Source organism: Carassius gibelio, chromosome B25 (genome assembly GCF_023724105.1).
Source record: "Carassius gibelio isolate Cgi1373 ecotype wild population from Czech Republic chromosome B25, carGib1.2-hapl.c, whole genome shotgun sequence".
Lineage (NCBI taxonomy): Eukaryota > Metazoa > Chordata > Actinopteri > Cypriniformes > Cyprinidae > Carassius > Carassius gibelio.
The window spans coordinates 7,365,686-7,382,822 of NC_068420.1; the positions used below are offsets into that span (position 1 = coordinate 7,365,686).

The 17,137-nt window shown below is 37.8% G+C and overlaps 1 protein-coding gene across 1 annotated transcript in view; it reads left to right on the forward strand.

Annotated features, from left to right (window-relative positions):
• Positions 1 to 16,103, forward strand: part of LOC128014576 (mucin-2) — a 31,777-nt gene extending 15,674 nt beyond the window's left edge. Inside the window, exons 26-45 of the mRNA XM_052598244.1 lie at positions 5,623 to 6,704; positions 7,068 to 10,094; positions 10,392 to 10,973; positions 11,606 to 11,780; positions 11,994 to 12,241; positions 12,321 to 12,504; positions 12,629 to 12,836; positions 12,922 to 13,097; positions 13,269 to 13,338; positions 13,527 to 13,627; positions 13,751 to 13,782; positions 13,892 to 14,069; positions 14,155 to 14,259; positions 14,377 to 14,417; positions 14,523 to 14,645; positions 14,731 to 14,829; positions 15,089 to 15,217; positions 15,326 to 15,365; positions 15,450 to 15,573; positions 15,686 to 16,103. Coding sequence (XP_052454204.1) covers positions 5,623 to 6,704; positions 7,068 to 10,094; positions 10,392 to 10,973; positions 11,606 to 11,780; positions 11,994 to 12,241; positions 12,321 to 12,504; positions 12,629 to 12,836; positions 12,922 to 13,097; positions 13,269 to 13,338; positions 13,527 to 13,627; positions 13,751 to 13,782; positions 13,892 to 14,069; positions 14,155 to 14,259; positions 14,377 to 14,417; positions 14,523 to 14,645; positions 14,731 to 14,829; positions 15,089 to 15,217; positions 15,326 to 15,365; positions 15,450 to 15,573; positions 15,686 to 15,902 — 6,941 coding nt within the window. The 3' untranslated portion in view covers positions 15,903 to 16,103. The remainder of the gene's footprint in view (positions 1 to 5,622; positions 6,705 to 7,067; positions 10,095 to 10,391; positions 10,974 to 11,605; positions 11,781 to 11,993; positions 12,242 to 12,320; positions 12,505 to 12,628; positions 12,837 to 12,921; positions 13,098 to 13,268; positions 13,339 to 13,526; positions 13,628 to 13,750; positions 13,783 to 13,891; positions 14,070 to 14,154; positions 14,260 to 14,376; positions 14,418 to 14,522; positions 14,646 to 14,730; positions 14,830 to 15,088; positions 15,218 to 15,325; positions 15,366 to 15,449; positions 15,574 to 15,685) is intronic.
• The last annotated feature ends 1,034 nt before the right edge of the window (positions 16,104 to 17,137 follow it).

Below are 17,137 nucleotides of genomic sequence, written 5' to 3' on the forward strand. Positions count from 1 at the left end.
TCCTTGTTTAAACATTTAATTCAAATGCCCACTTAATCTTTAATATTTGGCCACTTCTTTATGATAGAAATGCTACAGCCACTGTAATTTCTCGAACAAGGACATGTGGACATCAAAACATGCAAACTCAGAGCAGATGGTCCACGTATGTAAATGATAACTGTTTGTGCAGGGCAGCATTTACTGCCCCTCTGAGATGCACATAACCTACATGCATATAAATAAAGTGCATATATTTATTTCAGCCTTTGTGAATTCACAATCACATTTTGCTGTATTATGATTTTTAAATGGTTCTAATATTTTGTGCAGCCTTTGATAAATGTTTAATAATGCTTTTCATGGATTCCTGTCCATGGAATGTGCCACTTCCGGTATTTTTAACACAGACAAAATGCAGTCAAGGATTTTTTTTTTTTTTTTAAATCAAGTACTCTAATTTAATTGAGAAATTGTGACAGCCTTGCCTACAATAGCAGATTGATTAATTTTTTTTTAAGGAAAGAAAAGGTCCATGTGTAATAATGTTGTTAATGAAATGAAAATGTTTAACAAAATTAGAAAAGAAGCTTTAAGAGATTGTTGTACCATTTAGATTGACACAAATAATCTTTAAGCATTACTGGGTTTTATAGGATTCTTTGATTCTTTTGTAGTGTGGGTTTGGGGAAGTGCACTAAAAACAAAAAAGAAATTTCATGTGTGTCATGATGGACCTACAACCTAATCAGTTTGTATATAAAGAAATGTATCAATTCATCAAATTATTATTATTTATTTATAGTCAATGGGTCTCATTCATGAAACATTCGTAAATATACGAGTAAATATGTGAGTGATTTGCACGTAAAGAGAACTTCCCGAAAACTCTTCTCCTGATTCACAAAAACTTTGTAAACGTCAGATGTGATAGTGAAATGTGTGTGTGTGTTAATGAATTCCAATCTGTCGTAAATGGGACGCGCGTGCACGCTCATTCTCAATTACCATAAATCCCGCCCATTAAATCCGACTGACAACTATTTATGAGCATCATATTATGACACCAAACGAAGGATTTCAACATGTCTTCTCAAAAGCGAATGAAAAATTAAAATTTCTCAGCTGCAGAAATTGAAGTTTTATTATCAGAAGTTCATTCAAAATGCCACGTTTTATTTTCAAGCGTATATAGTGGCGTATCAGGTCCTAGAAAAAAGGAAGCTTGGCAGCATATTACAGATGCTGTTAATAGAGTTTCATCTGTTAATCCAACAGTCCCAGAAGTGAAAAGAAAAACCGTATGTAATTACTATATATAATATTTTTTCAAAATGCTGTGTAAATATGTACCCAATTATGAATTAAAATGCAACCGTATTAAAGAGCCAGTAAGATGAAAATTCTAAGCTTCCTATCACTGTTTATAAGTCCTGTACAATACGTAGGTTTAAATCCATCCAAGGTTAAAAAAACATTGTCATTTTGTCAAAATATCATTTTAAAATTACCTCAATTCTCAGAGATCCCCAAACGGTTCGCGCGAAGCTGTTCAAAAGATTCAGTTTCCTTACTGTGTTCTGATTGGTCAACTAACATAGTTTTGATTGGTTGTTCCGTATTCAATCCGTGCGCTTCAGTTTGAATCTGAATAGCGCGTTCAGCGCGGGGGCGTGGTCACATTAGATATAATGAAGGGAGACGTGAAAAACGGACATCGCGTTGTTTTCATATGGATTACTTCATCACAGAATATCTGTTAGCAGCACTTATTTAGTTTTAAAGAAGACATGTCAAGCTTTCTATAGATATCTCTCTCATGTATCTTCATTGAGTATTCACGGAGTTACATTCATTTTAATGACGTGTTTGTAAATGAAGATCAGCGCAGAGAAAGGCTGCAGACAGTACACATACTGATAAGACGCTCGGGAGAAAACAAACACATAACTTCATAATCATACTTCGCGTTGTGATTCGGAGATGCTTGTTGGTCTAAATAAAGTTGGTAATGAGCCCTCTTTTATGGCAAAACGCTTTGAAAAACACGCCTTGTACTCACCGAGATTAGAAAAGCAGTCATCAGTGAAATGTTGTGAACACAACAAAAGGGATTTGTTGTACTGCTCTGTTATTGTGGTAAAAATGAATTTTAGCCATTGGTTCTTCTGATCTTCTTTCTTTGGCAGTGAAAATAAAACAAACTTGCCTTTACAATTAAAAACACACTGTCTCCTTGACATGATGCTATCACACCAACCAGAGCGTCTGTGTGGGGGGTGGGGCAGGTCAGAGTTCCGTTTCTCCCAAGACGGTAGGCGGAGATTATTATGCAAAGTGTTCCTAGTGACGTACATAGAGATGGGCAAAAGATTTCAAATCTATAATGACTCGTTTCAGCGATTCAGAGTCGACTCCTTACTTTAGAAGCCAATAACTTTATAAATCGTGTACTTTTTGGTTTAATTACTTTGCACATTGTTTACACTGATGGACAGCTACATCATACACTGTAATACAGGTAATTTTTGATTTCCCATCTGTGTGGCTCTTTAATGAGCAAAACGTTCAGACGTTAAACGCACTATTTACGCGTGGCTGGGAGCAGGTGTAGATTTATTTCGTACCAACTAACATTTTGAAAATACGAACGTTTTAATGAATCCGAAAATTTACGCCAGAACCACTTTACATGCGATTTACACAAAAATTTGTTCTGCTCGTGTTTCATGAATGAGACCCATTGTTATAAATAATAACGAGATAACATCAGAGCAGCCTACAATGTAAAAGTGCAATAAAAATCCATAAAGTGCAATGCACTATACCATCAGAGATATCAAAATAATTGTCCATTTAACATCAGAGCAAACTACAATGAAAAGAAAAGCACAGTAATTATCTATAAAGTGCAATCCATTATACATTTGTTACCAACTTTGAGATAATGTATTTCAGTATTCAATGTTATATATATTATATATAATATAATGATCCTTTTTAAGGGACGAAAAGGCTGCAATGTCTTGCAATGCCACCCAATATCCAAACAGACCATTTTTGAAGTTTGATTAAATTAATGCTTTCTTTATACTGAACAGGATGCTTTAAGCTGTGAAAAATGCAGGATGATTTAATGGTACACAGAGCAAATACAATGATCAAAAGATCAAGGCAAATTAGATTTTATGATGTGATGACCCTTTTTAAGAAAGGATATTTCACCAAAAATGAAAATTCTGTCATTAATTACTCAACCTCATGTCGTTCCAAACCAGTAAGCCCTTGTTCATGTTCGGAACACAAATTAAGATTTTTTGATGAAACCAGGAGCTTTCTGTTCCTCCATAGACAGTAATGTAAATGAAATATTCCAAGGCCCAGAAACGTAGTGAGGGCATTGTTAAAATATTTCATGCAACATCAGTGATTCAACTGTAATTTATGAAGCTACAAGAATACCTTTTGTGCGCAAAGAACTAATTACTTTATTCAACAATTCTTCTCCTCCACATCACCGCCCGCTGCCATTCATGAGAGTACTACAACGCATGCATGTGAAGATGCTGCTTAGAAATGTTAAAATTTCTAGTAAAGTGATCTAATGAAATGTAATTTTGTTATTGATAAAGTATGCAATTAAGTTATATTATTTAACTACATGTGCATCTCAATAAATTAGAATGTCGTGTCGAGTTCATTTATTTCAGTAATTCAACTCAAATTGTGAAACTTCTGTATTAAATAAATCCAATACACACAGATTGAAGTAGTTTAAGTCTTTGGATCTTTTTATTGTGATGATTTTGGCTGACATTGAACAGAAATCCACCAATTCACTCAACAAATCAGAATACTTCATAAGAAATAACTTCATAAAAAAAAAATATATAAAAAAAACATGCACTCAATACTTTGTTGGGGCTCCTTTTGCTTTAATTACTGTCTCTATTTGGTGTGGCATGTAGGTGATCAGTTTGTGGCACTGCTGAGGTGGTATGGAAGCCCAGGTTTCTTTGACAGTGGCCTTCAGCTATTCTGCATTTTTGTGGTTTCTTGTTTCTCATTTTCCTCTTGACAATACCCTGTAGATTCTCTATGGGGTTCAGGTCTGGTGAGTTTGCTGGCCAGTCAAGCACACCAACACCATGGTCATTTAACCAACTTTTGGTGCTTTTGGCAGTGTGGTCAGGTGCCAAATTCTGCTTTTAAATTAAATTAGCATCTTCAAAAAGCTGGTCAGCAGAAGGAAGCATGAAGTGCTCCAAGATTTCTTGGTAAACGGGTGCAGTGACTTTGGTTTTCAAAAAATACAATGGACCAACACCAGCTGATGACATTGTACATCAAATCATCACAGACTGTGAAAACTTAACACTGGACTTCAAGTAACTTGGGCTATGAGCTTCTCCACCCTTCCTCCAGACTCTAGGACCTTGGTTTCCAAATAAAATACAAAACTTGCTCTCATCTGAAAATAGGGCTTTGGTCTACTGGGCAACATTCCAGTTCTTCTTTTCCTTAGCCCAGGTAAGATGCCTCTGACGTTGTCTGTGGTTCAGGAGTGGCTTTACAAGAGGAATACAATAACTGTAGCCAAATTCCTTGACACGTCTGTATGCCTTGACTCCAGCCTTGACTCCAGCCTCAGTTCATTCCTTGTGAAGTTCACTCAAATTCTTGAATCCTATTTGCTTGACAATCCTGATAACGCTGCGGTTCTCTCGGTTGGTTGTGCAACTTTTTCTTCCACGCTTTTTCTTTCCACTCAACTTTCTGTTAACATGCTTGGATACAGCACTCTGTGAACAGCCAGCTTCTTTGGCAATGAATATTTGTGGCTTACCCTCCTTGTGAAGGGTGTCAATGATTGTCTTCTGGACAACTGTCAGATCAGCAGTCTTCCCCATGATAGCCTAGTGAACCAAACTGAGAGACCGTTTTGAAGGAAACCTTTGCAGGTGTTGAGTTGATTAGCTGATTGGCATGTAGGCATCGGACGATTACCGGTTTCAAGGTATACCGCGATTTGAAAATGTCATGGTTTCAAAACCACTAATATTTTCCCTCAGGCTGAGTGCAATGCAGAGAGTAACACTGACCCCTACTCCTCCTGTTAGTGCAAGCGAGCAGTCAGTCACGTGTGTGTGTGTAGGGTGGCTGAACTTAAGGCCCGGGAACACTTTACATTCAGCGTCCGCACAGCTTTCAAAAGTATACTCAAATGCATATCTCAAACGAATCTCATACCGGCCCATGCCTATTGACAAGTCACCATTATTCTAATTTGTTGAGATTTTTGTTAAATGTGATCCAAAATCATCACAATTAAAATAACCAAAGACTTAAACTACTTCAGTCTATGTGCACTGAATTTATTTAATTAAAAAGTTTCACAATTTCAGTTGAATTACTGTAATAAATGAACTTTTCCATGACATTTTAATTTATTAAGATGCACCTGTAAATATAATAAAAGTAATGAAATAATAGCACTTGTATAATAATTCAACTAACAGTAATCTCTCTTGCAAGTAATTCACAAAACATTGTGATCATGACCCACCCGTTAGAAACTGATGATCTATGTGCTATACTATATATATATATATTTATTTATTTATTATTTATTTATTTATGCAGGATGTTATCCAAAATGTCCAGAGGATAAGCCTATTTTTGATGAGCAAAAACAGATCTGTGTGATGGAATGTGAACCCCCTGAACCAGAACCTCCCACAACTACCCCTACATCAACAACTACCACAAAGTCTACTACAACAACGCCAGAACCAACCACATCATCACCAGAACCTACCACATCATCCACCCCTACACCAACAGCTACAACAATGTCTAATACAACAACAACAGGACCTACCATATCATCTACCCCTACACCGACAACTACCACAGAATCCTCTACTGCAACACAATGTATGATATGTTGGTGGACTGACTGGTTTAATGTATATAATCCTGCAGTAGGAGGAGGTGATGACTTGGAGACTTATAAAAACATTGCAGAAAGTGGAAAAGAGATCTGCGAAGAGCCAATAGATATTGAATGTAGGGCTGTGGGCCAACCTGACATGAGCTTTGATGATTATATTAATCATTCAAATCAAGTTGCCCATTGTAATGTTTCATATGGATTGGTCTGTAAGAAAGAACAACAGAATTCCCGGCCCTATAAATGTGTTGACTATGAAATACGTGTTTACTGCTGTATCCCTTGTTCAAGTACCACATCATCTACTCCTACACCGACAACTACAACAAAGCTTACTACATCAACACCAGAACCTACCACATCATCTACCCCAACACCAACAACAACCACAAAGCTTACTACAACACCTGAATCCACCACATCATCTACTCATACACCAACAACTACTACAATGTCTACTACTAAAACACCAGAACCTACCACATCATCTATCCCTACACCGACAACTACTACAATATTTACTGCAACAACACCAGAACCTACCACATCATCTACTCCTACACCAACATCTACTACAGCAACTACAACAACAACACCAGAACCTACCACATCATCTACTCCTACAACAACAACTACCACAAAGTCAACTACATCAACACCAGAACCTACCACATCATCTACACCTACACCAACAACTACTACGTCTACTACTACAACACCAGAACCTACTACATCATCTACCCCTACACCAACAATTTCAACAAAGTCTACTACAACAACAACAACCACAAAACCTACCACATCATCTAATCCTACACCAACAACTACAACAACACCAGAACCTACCACATTATCTACCCCTACACAAACAACCACAAAGCTTACTACAACAACACCTGAACCTACCACATCACCCACCCCTACACCGACAATTACCACAAAGTCAACTACAACACCAGAACCTACCACATCATCTACTCCTACAACAACAACTACCACAAAGTCAACTACAAGAACACCAGAACCTACCACATCATCTACACCTACACCAACAACTACTACGTCTACTACTGCAACACCAGAACCTACTACATCATCTACCCCTACACCAACAATTTCAACAAAGTCTACTACAACAACAACAACCACAAAACCTACCACATCATCTACTCCTACACCAACAACTACAACAACACCAGAACCTACCACATCATCTACCCCTACACAAACAACCACAAAGCTTACTACAACAACACCTGAACCTACCACATCATCTACTCCTACACCAACATCTACTACAGCAACTACAACAACAACACCAGAACCTACCACATCATCTACTCCTACAACAACAACTACCACAAAGTCAACTACATCAACACCAGAACCTACCACATCATCTACACCTACACCAACAACTACTACGTCTACTACTACAACACCAGAACCTACTACATCATCTACCCCTACACCAACAATTTCAACAAAGTCTACTACAACAACAACAACCACAAAACCTACCACATCATCTACTCCTACACCAACAACTACAACAACACCAGAACCTACCACATTATCTACCCCTACACAAACAACCACAAAGCTTACTACAACAACACCTGAACCTACCACATCACCCACCCCTACACCGACAATTACCACAAAGTCAACTACAACACCAGAACCTACCACATCATCTACTCCTACAACAACAACTACCACAAAGTCAACTACAAGAACACCAGAACCTACCACATCATCTACACCTACACCAACAACTACTACGTCTACTATTGCAACACCAGAACCTACTACATCATCTACCCCTACACCAACAATTTCAACAAAGTCTACTACAACAACAACAACCACAAAACCTACCACATCATCTACTCCTACACCAACAACTACAACAACACCAGAACCTACCACATCATCTACCCCTACACAAACAACCACAAAGCTTACTACAACAACACCTGAACCTACCACATCATCTACTCCTACACCAACATCTACTACAGCAACTACAACAACAACACCAGAACCTACCACATCATCTACTCCTACAACAACAACTACCACAAAGTCAACTACAACAACACCAGAACCTACCACATCATCTACACCTACACCAACAACTACTACGTCTACTACTACAACACCAGAACCTACTACATCATCTACCCCTACACCAACAATTTCAACAAAGTCTACTACAACAACAACAACCACAAAACCTACCACATCATCTACTCCTACACCAACAACTACAACAACACCAGAACCTACCACATTATCTACCCCTACACAAACAACCACAAAGCTTACTACAACAACACCTGAACCTACCACATCATCCACCCCTACACCGACAATTACCCCAAAGTCAACTACAACACCAGAACCTACCACATCATCTACTCCAACAACAACAACAACAAAGTCTACTACAACAACACCAGAACCTACCACATCATCTACCCCAACACCAACAACAACCACAAAGCTTACTACAACAACACCTGAATCCACCACATCATCTACTCATACACCAACAACTACTACAATGTCTACTACTAAAACACCAGAACCTACCACATCATCTATCCCTACACCGACAACTACTACAATATTTACTGCAACAACACCAGAACCTACCACATCATCTACTCCTACACCAACATCTACTACAGCAACTACAACAACAACACCAGAACCTACCACATCATCTACTCCTACAACAACAACTACCACAAAGTCAACAACAACAACACCAGAACCTACCACATCATCTACACCTACACCAACAACTACTACGTCTACTACTACAACACCAGAACCTACTACATCATCTACCCCTACACAAACAATTTCAACAAAGTCTACTACAACAACAACAACCACAAAACCTACCACATCATCTACTCCTACACCAACAACTACAACAACACCAGAACCTACCACATCATCTACCCCTACACAAACAACCACAAAGCTTACTACAACAACACCTGAACCTACCACATCACCCACCCCTACACCGACAATTACCCCAAAGTCAACTACAACACCAGAACCTACCACATCATCTACTCCAACAACAACAACAACAAAGTCTACTACAACAACACCAGAACCTACCACATCATCTACCCCAACACCAACAACAACCACAAAGCTTACTACAACAACACCTGAATCCACCACATCATCTACTCATACACCAACAACTACTACAATGTCTACTACTAAAACACCAGAACCTACCACATCATCTATCCCTACACCGACAACTACTACAATATTTACTGCAACAACACCAGAACCTACCACATCATCTACTCCTACACCAACATCTACTACAGCAACTACAACAACAACACCAGAACCTACCACATCATCTACTCCTACAACAACAACTACCACAAAGTCAACAACAACAACACCAGAACCTACCACATCATCTACACCTACACCAACAACTACTACGTCTACTACTACAACACCAGAACCTACTACATCATCTACCCCTACACAAACAATTTCAACAAAGTCTACTACAACAACAACAACCACAAAACCTACCACATCATCTACTCCTACACCAACAACTACAACAACACCAGAACCTACCACATCATCTACCCCTACACAAACAACCACAAAGCTTACTACAACAACACCTGAACCTACCACATCATCTACTCCAACAACAACTACCACAAAGTCAACTACAACAACACCAGAACCTACCACATCATCTACACCTACACCAACAACTACTACATCTACTACTACAACACCAGAACCTACCACTTCATCTACTCCTACACCGACAACAACAACAACAACAAAGTCTACTACAACAACACCAGAACCTACCACATCATCTGCCCCTACACCAACAACTACTACATCTACTACAACAACAACAGAACCTACCACATCTACTCCTACACCAACAACTATTACATTTACTACTAAAACACCAGCACCTACCACATCATCTACCCCTACACCAACAACTACTACATCTACTACAACAACAACAGAACCTACCACATCTACTCCTACACCTACAACTACTACATCTACTACTAAAACACCAGAACCTACCACATCATCTACCCCTACACCAACAATTTCAACAAAGTCTACTATAACAACAACAACCCCAAAACCTACCACATCATCTACTCCTACACCAACAACAACACCAGAACCTACCACATCATCTACTCCTACACCGAGAACAACAACAAAGTCTACTACAACAACACCAGAACCTACCACATCATCTACCCCTACACCAACAACTACTACATCTACTACAACAACACCAGAACCTACCACATCATCTACCCCTACACCAACAACTACTACATCTACTACTACAACACCAGAACCTACCACATCATCTACCCCTACACCAACAATTTCAACAAAGTCTACTACAACAACAACAACCACAAAACCTACCACATCATCTACTCCTACACCAACAACTACAACAACACCAGAATCTACCACATCATCTAATCCTACACCGACAACAACAACAAAGTCTACTACAACAACACCAGAACCTACCACATCATCTACTCCTACACCAACAACTACAACAACACCAGAATCTACCACATCATCTAATCCTACACCGACAACAACAACAAAGTCTACTACAACAACACCAGAACCTACCACATCATCTACCCCTATACCAACAACTACTACATCTACTACTACAACACCAGAACCTACCACATCATCTACTCCTACACCGACAACAACAACAAAGTCTACTACAACACCAGAACCTACCACATCATCTACCCCTACACCGACAACTTCTACAGCATCTACTACAACAACACCAGAACCTACAACATCATCTACCCCTACACCAACAACAACACAGTCTAGATCAACAACTGAAACAATAAGTGTTGTTACTGGAGAAATAATAACACCTGTATCACAAGATTTAGAAACAACAACACCAACTCCACCTTACGACTGTCCAGAATGGGACAAAAATGTATTATTTAATATACTTTATTTAAATTTTTGTTTCAAGGGGTCATGAAATGCAGTTTCAGATTTTAAAGTTAGTTTATACAGTTTATTTTTTTTTATTTTTTATTTTTTTTTACATCAAATAGGTCATGTATTTTGATACTCAAGATGGCAAACACTGTGCTAAGGACATATATGTTAGAGCCAAAATCAGATATCAAGCCAGTCATAATTTAAACAATGCTGCCACAACTGTTGTGACTGATAAACAGACATAACTTATTCAGAACACACCTCCGTGATTACATACAATTACATATGATGTGTGTTAAGGGGCTGGTTGAGGACATCACAATTCTCCCGATTTCAAATCTGAGCATTTCAGAAAATATTTCATAATTTAAACTGGGCAGTTAAGTTTGAGTTCTGAAACATATTATTGTAGAGAAACCTCTTATATGTGTTAATATCAAGAACATTTTGATTCTCCATGTCATGACCCCTTCATGTAGTGTAATTTTTTTCTACTGGAGGAATGTACTTTCATAAGTATCCATGTTATCATTTAAATATTCCAAGGGAATAACATACACTGCATTGTAATTTTACACATATCAGGCTTTCTAATTCTAGTTCTTTTCTCATTATCACCAGACCAATGAGACCTTCTACTTATGTGACTGCTATATGGCGAGGTGCATAGAAGACAACATCATCGAAATTATCCCATTTGAATGCCCTCCACTGCAGAACATCACCTGTGAAAATGGCAAAGAACCAGTGCTTGTCTATGATGAGCATGGCTGCTGCCAATATTATGCATGTGACTGTGAGTAAACTGGAATTGAAATTCTTATATTTGTGTCCATAATTATTGAAATTAATAGCAATGATGTACTGTCAAGCTCAATATTTTAACTCTTAGTACTGGAACAAGCTGTAAGTAAATCTGGGCCGTAGTGTTTACCAAAGTCAAGTAACTTGTTCAGTTAAAAAAAACTGAATGCTGTTTTTCTTATTGTTCACCTTTTTCTTATCATAGGCTTTTGTGAAGGCTGGGGTGACCCGCATTACATCACATTTGATGGACACTTCTACAGTTATCAAGGAAACTGCACTTATGTATTAATGGAGGAAATCAGGCCTAAATTTCATTTGGCGATCTACATCGACAGTGTCTACTGTGACCCTGTTGAGCGTGTATCCTGTCCCAGATCTATAATTGTGTCTTACAACAAACTAGTCATAACACTCACAAATCACAATCTCATAGGAGGTGCAGACCTAGAGGTGAGACTTTCTAGATTTGGAATGAATAACATGTATTGTCTGCTTTACTAATTATCCGTAAATTCTCTTGTCATAACAGGTTTTTGAAAACAACGTAAAGATACCACTACCACATGCACGTAATGGAGTGAGAATTGTAAGCTCAGGTCTAGACTTGATCCTGAGTATTCCACTGCTGGGTGTTAATATAACATTTGGAGCCACGGGTTTTGGCGTTAATCTGCCATTCCAGCTTTTTGGAAACAACACACAAGGTCACTGTGGTAAGTCGGCCACTGCTCCTATGTTGTGTGGATGGTGACATCAAAGTGTGGATAGTATATGAGGGATTTGTTTTTATGCATTGCCATCTAAATCACTCTAAATCACAAATTAATTCTCACTAAGGAACATGCAACAACAACAAGGCTGATGATTGCATGATCCCTGGAGGGATCTTGGTGGACGACTGTGCAGTGATGGCAGATTACTGGCCAGCCAGTGGTGTGAATGGTGATATTTGCACTCCACCTACTGCATTACCTCCTGTTGGGGGTGACAAACCTACATCTAAGCCATGCCCAGTTAATCCTGACTGCAATCTCCTCAAAAGCGAGTGAGTGGATTCTGTATGTTGGTTTTATTATAAATTTTAATATACAGAGCATCCAAAATGATATGTACTACCTCTGCTTTCTCAGGGTGTTTGAAGCATGCCATTCCCATATGTCCCCCGATAACTTCTTCACAGCATGTGAATATGACAGTTGTCATATGAGCAACCCTGCCGTGGTGTGTACCAGTCTGCAGACTTATGCAAGGACTTGCTCTCAATTAGGGATTTGCATACACTGGAGGAACTACACTAACCTTTGCAGTAAGTTGCATTTTTATACATTTTATATCATACTGTTGCTTTCTGTTGGACATTTCTGACTTTAAATTCCTTTTTTTAATATATATATATCAGATTTTCTTTGTGATCTCAGACTTTTGGAAGTTTATAGATTATTGTGTGTAAGTGTTGTTTTTGTCTTTTATTCCCCAGATATTGAATGTCCAGAAGATAAAGTCTTCAATCCTTGTGGTCCAGCTGAGCCACAAACCTGTGCTGATATGTATGCACATTTATCGACATTTTTAAAATAATTTAAATATTTGTGAATATAAAAGTTTAGTGCTTTAGTATTGTATAATGAGGGGTGGGAATATGACAGGGAATAAAACAGTATTATTTTGCAGATGTTTATTGGAAAGAATCTCAGGTGATATGTACGTATATAATAAAAAGGTGAATACTTTGCAGACCTGGACAGAACACAATTAAAGTGCCCACAGAGGGCTGCTTCTGTCCCGAGGGCTCATTGCTCTTTAACAAGGAGTCAGGAGTCTGTGTGAACAAATGCGGTGAGAAGCCTTCGATTCAAGTTTATGTGCATGCTAATTGAGATGTACAAAAAATGCCTTCATCTTAGCTGCTATTCAATAACATATCTGTGTTATTTTTTTTCTTCCTTTTTTTGTTTTTAGGATGCCTGGATGCCTCTGGAACCCCACGTGAGGTATGGTGGTATTTAACAGTTTCAATTTAGCTGTTTAATCTATACTAGAATTTCAACTTCAAGGTAATTCCAAAACATTTATTTTTATTCTCTTGATATTTTGATGCAGTTTGATGAAGTTTTTGAGTACAACTGTGAGGAGTGTATCTGTGAGAAGGCCAGCAAATCTATAAACTGTAAGCCCAAGAAGTGTGCTGATGTGAACCCCGCGAGCTGCACTGAGCCTGGCTTTGTGCTGGTCAACGTCACTGATCCTTCAGACCCATGCTGCAGCAAACAAGTTTGCAGTAAGTTTATGTAGTTTTTTTCTTTTTCAAGAGTACAGTTTTTTTGGTTTGGGTTCACATCTTCCTTTTGATTTATATGATGTAGATTGTGATGTCAACATGTGCCCACCTATGGATACAAAGTGTGCAGTCGGGTATGCACCAGTCTTGGAAGTGCCTGATGGAAAATGCTGTCCAGTAATCAAATGCGGTATTGCTATTATTCACACTTCAGTTCATTTTTGTGAAATTTGAATGCTTATTATTGTCTCAGATGGTGTTTGTAATATCATTCTGTAAAGTTATGTTTTGTTGTTTGCCTCCTCAGAGCCAAAAAAAGTGTGCGTCCACAAAAATGTAGAATATCAGGTAAATGAAATGACTGTAATAGTAGGCTATTAAAAAATAAAGAAAGAAAAAAAAATATAATAATTAAGCTTTACATGCTAACTTCTCTCCCATCACTTTCCCTAGCCTGGTACCGACATCCCTGTTGTTGACTGTCAGGAATGCAGCTGTACATGGGACGTGGATCCTAAAACACAGTTCTTCAAGATCAAATGTGGATATGTGCAGTGCAATGAAAAATGTGATCCTGTAAGTGGCAAGACAAGCTTCTGATCAGCTTGTCTCAGGACTGAGTTTAATTTCATTGACTTCATTTGTTGTTCATTTTTCACAGGGTTATGAATATCTTGATACGAACCCTGACGACTGCTGTGGAAAGTGTGTGCAAACTCACTGCATTGTCAGTATTAATGGCGTCGATCATATACTGAAGGTAAAGTCAAATGTAAAAGGTTCAGTTGCTTTGAGGTGTGGAATATTCAGGTTAAATGGAACTTAAAGGAATAGATGTTCAAAAGTTAAATTAATTATAAATGTAAAAAACAGTCTACCCTACTACAGTAAAGTTGTCTGAATTTGTGTGAGGAAAAGACCCAACTTTAAGCCATTATTCCCTAAAAAAAAAAAAAATTCCTCCCAGCAAGCCTAACATTTTTGCAGTGAATTTGACCTTGTTCTCTTTTTGTTCATAGGAAGGAGAGACTTTGCCCTCAACAAATCAGGGCTGTGATAGAATCACGTGTACTAAAGTTAATGGACAATTCATCACCAACAAATACACAGTCCAGTGTCCTCCTTTCAACATTACCAACTGCCAGCCTGTCAGTACTTTGTGCATCATACAAACACACATTTACATGTTAGATTGACTGATCATGGTGATTAAATCACAAAGTGTTGACATTCTGCTTTTGTGAATTGCTCTACAGGGCACCGTCCAGCTGTCATCTGATGGCTGCTGCAAAGTTTGTGAGTGTTTTTTTATTTATTTTATTTTTTTTAAAGAAATGATTTCTGCATTGTCTTTGTGTATTCAATTGTATGTGTTTGAAGGTTCGGACCAAATTAAGGGATGTCAAGTACAGACCGTTCTCGATTACATAAATCACAATGACTGTCAGTCAGAGAAGAAAATGGACCTGACATTTTGTGGTGGAGACTGTGCTAGTTTTAGCAGGTGAGAAGACACAGAGTCTGTTGCATCAGAACTGGCATCCTAACTTAGACACTCATAAGTGACCAGTTTGAAATGGTTTACATGTGATTTTCTCTCTTTCTCACATTTGTAGGTACACTGAACCTGGATTGTCCACTTGTACCTGTTGCCAGGCCACTCGCTCAAGTAATCGCACAGTGAATCTTGGTTGCATAAACGGAGACACAGTGGCCTACATGTACATCCATGTTGAGGAGTGCGCCTGTAGAAGAACTAACTGTCATAGACCAGGAGTGGGCCACATACTCATTGAAGACAGTCAAAGAAAACGCAGCTTAGGACTTCCATGAGCAGAAGCAGTAAATCATCCTTACAAAGTCACTGAAATATGAATTCTATGAAAACATTGTTTGGAAATTAATTTAATTTGCACATGCTTTGTTTAACGTTTCTAAAACTTTATCTATAGACCTCTTTTTTCTTTTCTTAAAAATGCATACTATTTTGCTTGTGTTTGAAATTAATAGCAATAAAAGCATCTTAAACCTAAACGCATTCATACTGATTCTTGTACTGAGAACATTTTTAGATTTTGTTTATGATCACATATTTGTATATACTTATGAATATGTTAATTATATATATATATATAATATTATTTACACCATTTGGCCATAACCTTGCAGATCATGGCACTAGTGACGCAATCTACTTTTTGAGCTACAGAAATAGTATAAAAGGGAATAACCCAATAATGTAGTCATTAGGTTCAAATCATATTTTACTAGCAGTGAAACTGCATGATAAAATTAAAATTGCTTTAAATTGTTATGATCATCAAAGCATGTAAAACTTTGAGATCACAAGTGGGTCCTTGCTGAAATTATCTAGTGCATCTATTTGTTTTTATATTGCTGGTTTATGGACCGTCATGTGACAGTTGTCCACTGTCATCGCATGACAGGTGTGTTCTTTCAATAATAAAAACAATAATCTTCAGTTACTCACATCTCATGTACTGTTACATGAGCATGTTGATTTTGTTTATCCTGTGTTTAAAAGAGTAGCTTTCACTATGAGAATGTCAGAGTCCCTCCTAAACTTTAGCAAAGCACAAAAATATATGGATTAATCGTAAAAAAAAAAAAAAAAAAAATATATATATATATATGCCATATCTAAAACTTGTACTGACAGGATGTCTAATGCATCCTACATGTAAATAGAGCATTAATCAAGTTTCAAAATCTCTAACAAACATGAACAGTATATCTTTTGGGTGGTAGATAATGTGTAAATACACTTAATGTAATAATTGTAATGGCTGTGTAATGTATTTAAGTTCTTTATCAGACATTTCTTCACATGCAACGCAACAGAAAAAAGAACTTTAGGGATGAGACAGTATATGGATTAAACTAAAAAGAAAGCATTAGAAAAGCAACAGTGGGTCAGCTGGTTATTCTAGTCATCTTACATGGTATTACATCAAACCTCTTCTATCTATATCACTTCTATCAGTCTATCAAGTGGTCTATTAAATATGGGGTTTCACTGTGGTGCAGTCGGTTAAATGAGGGCTAAG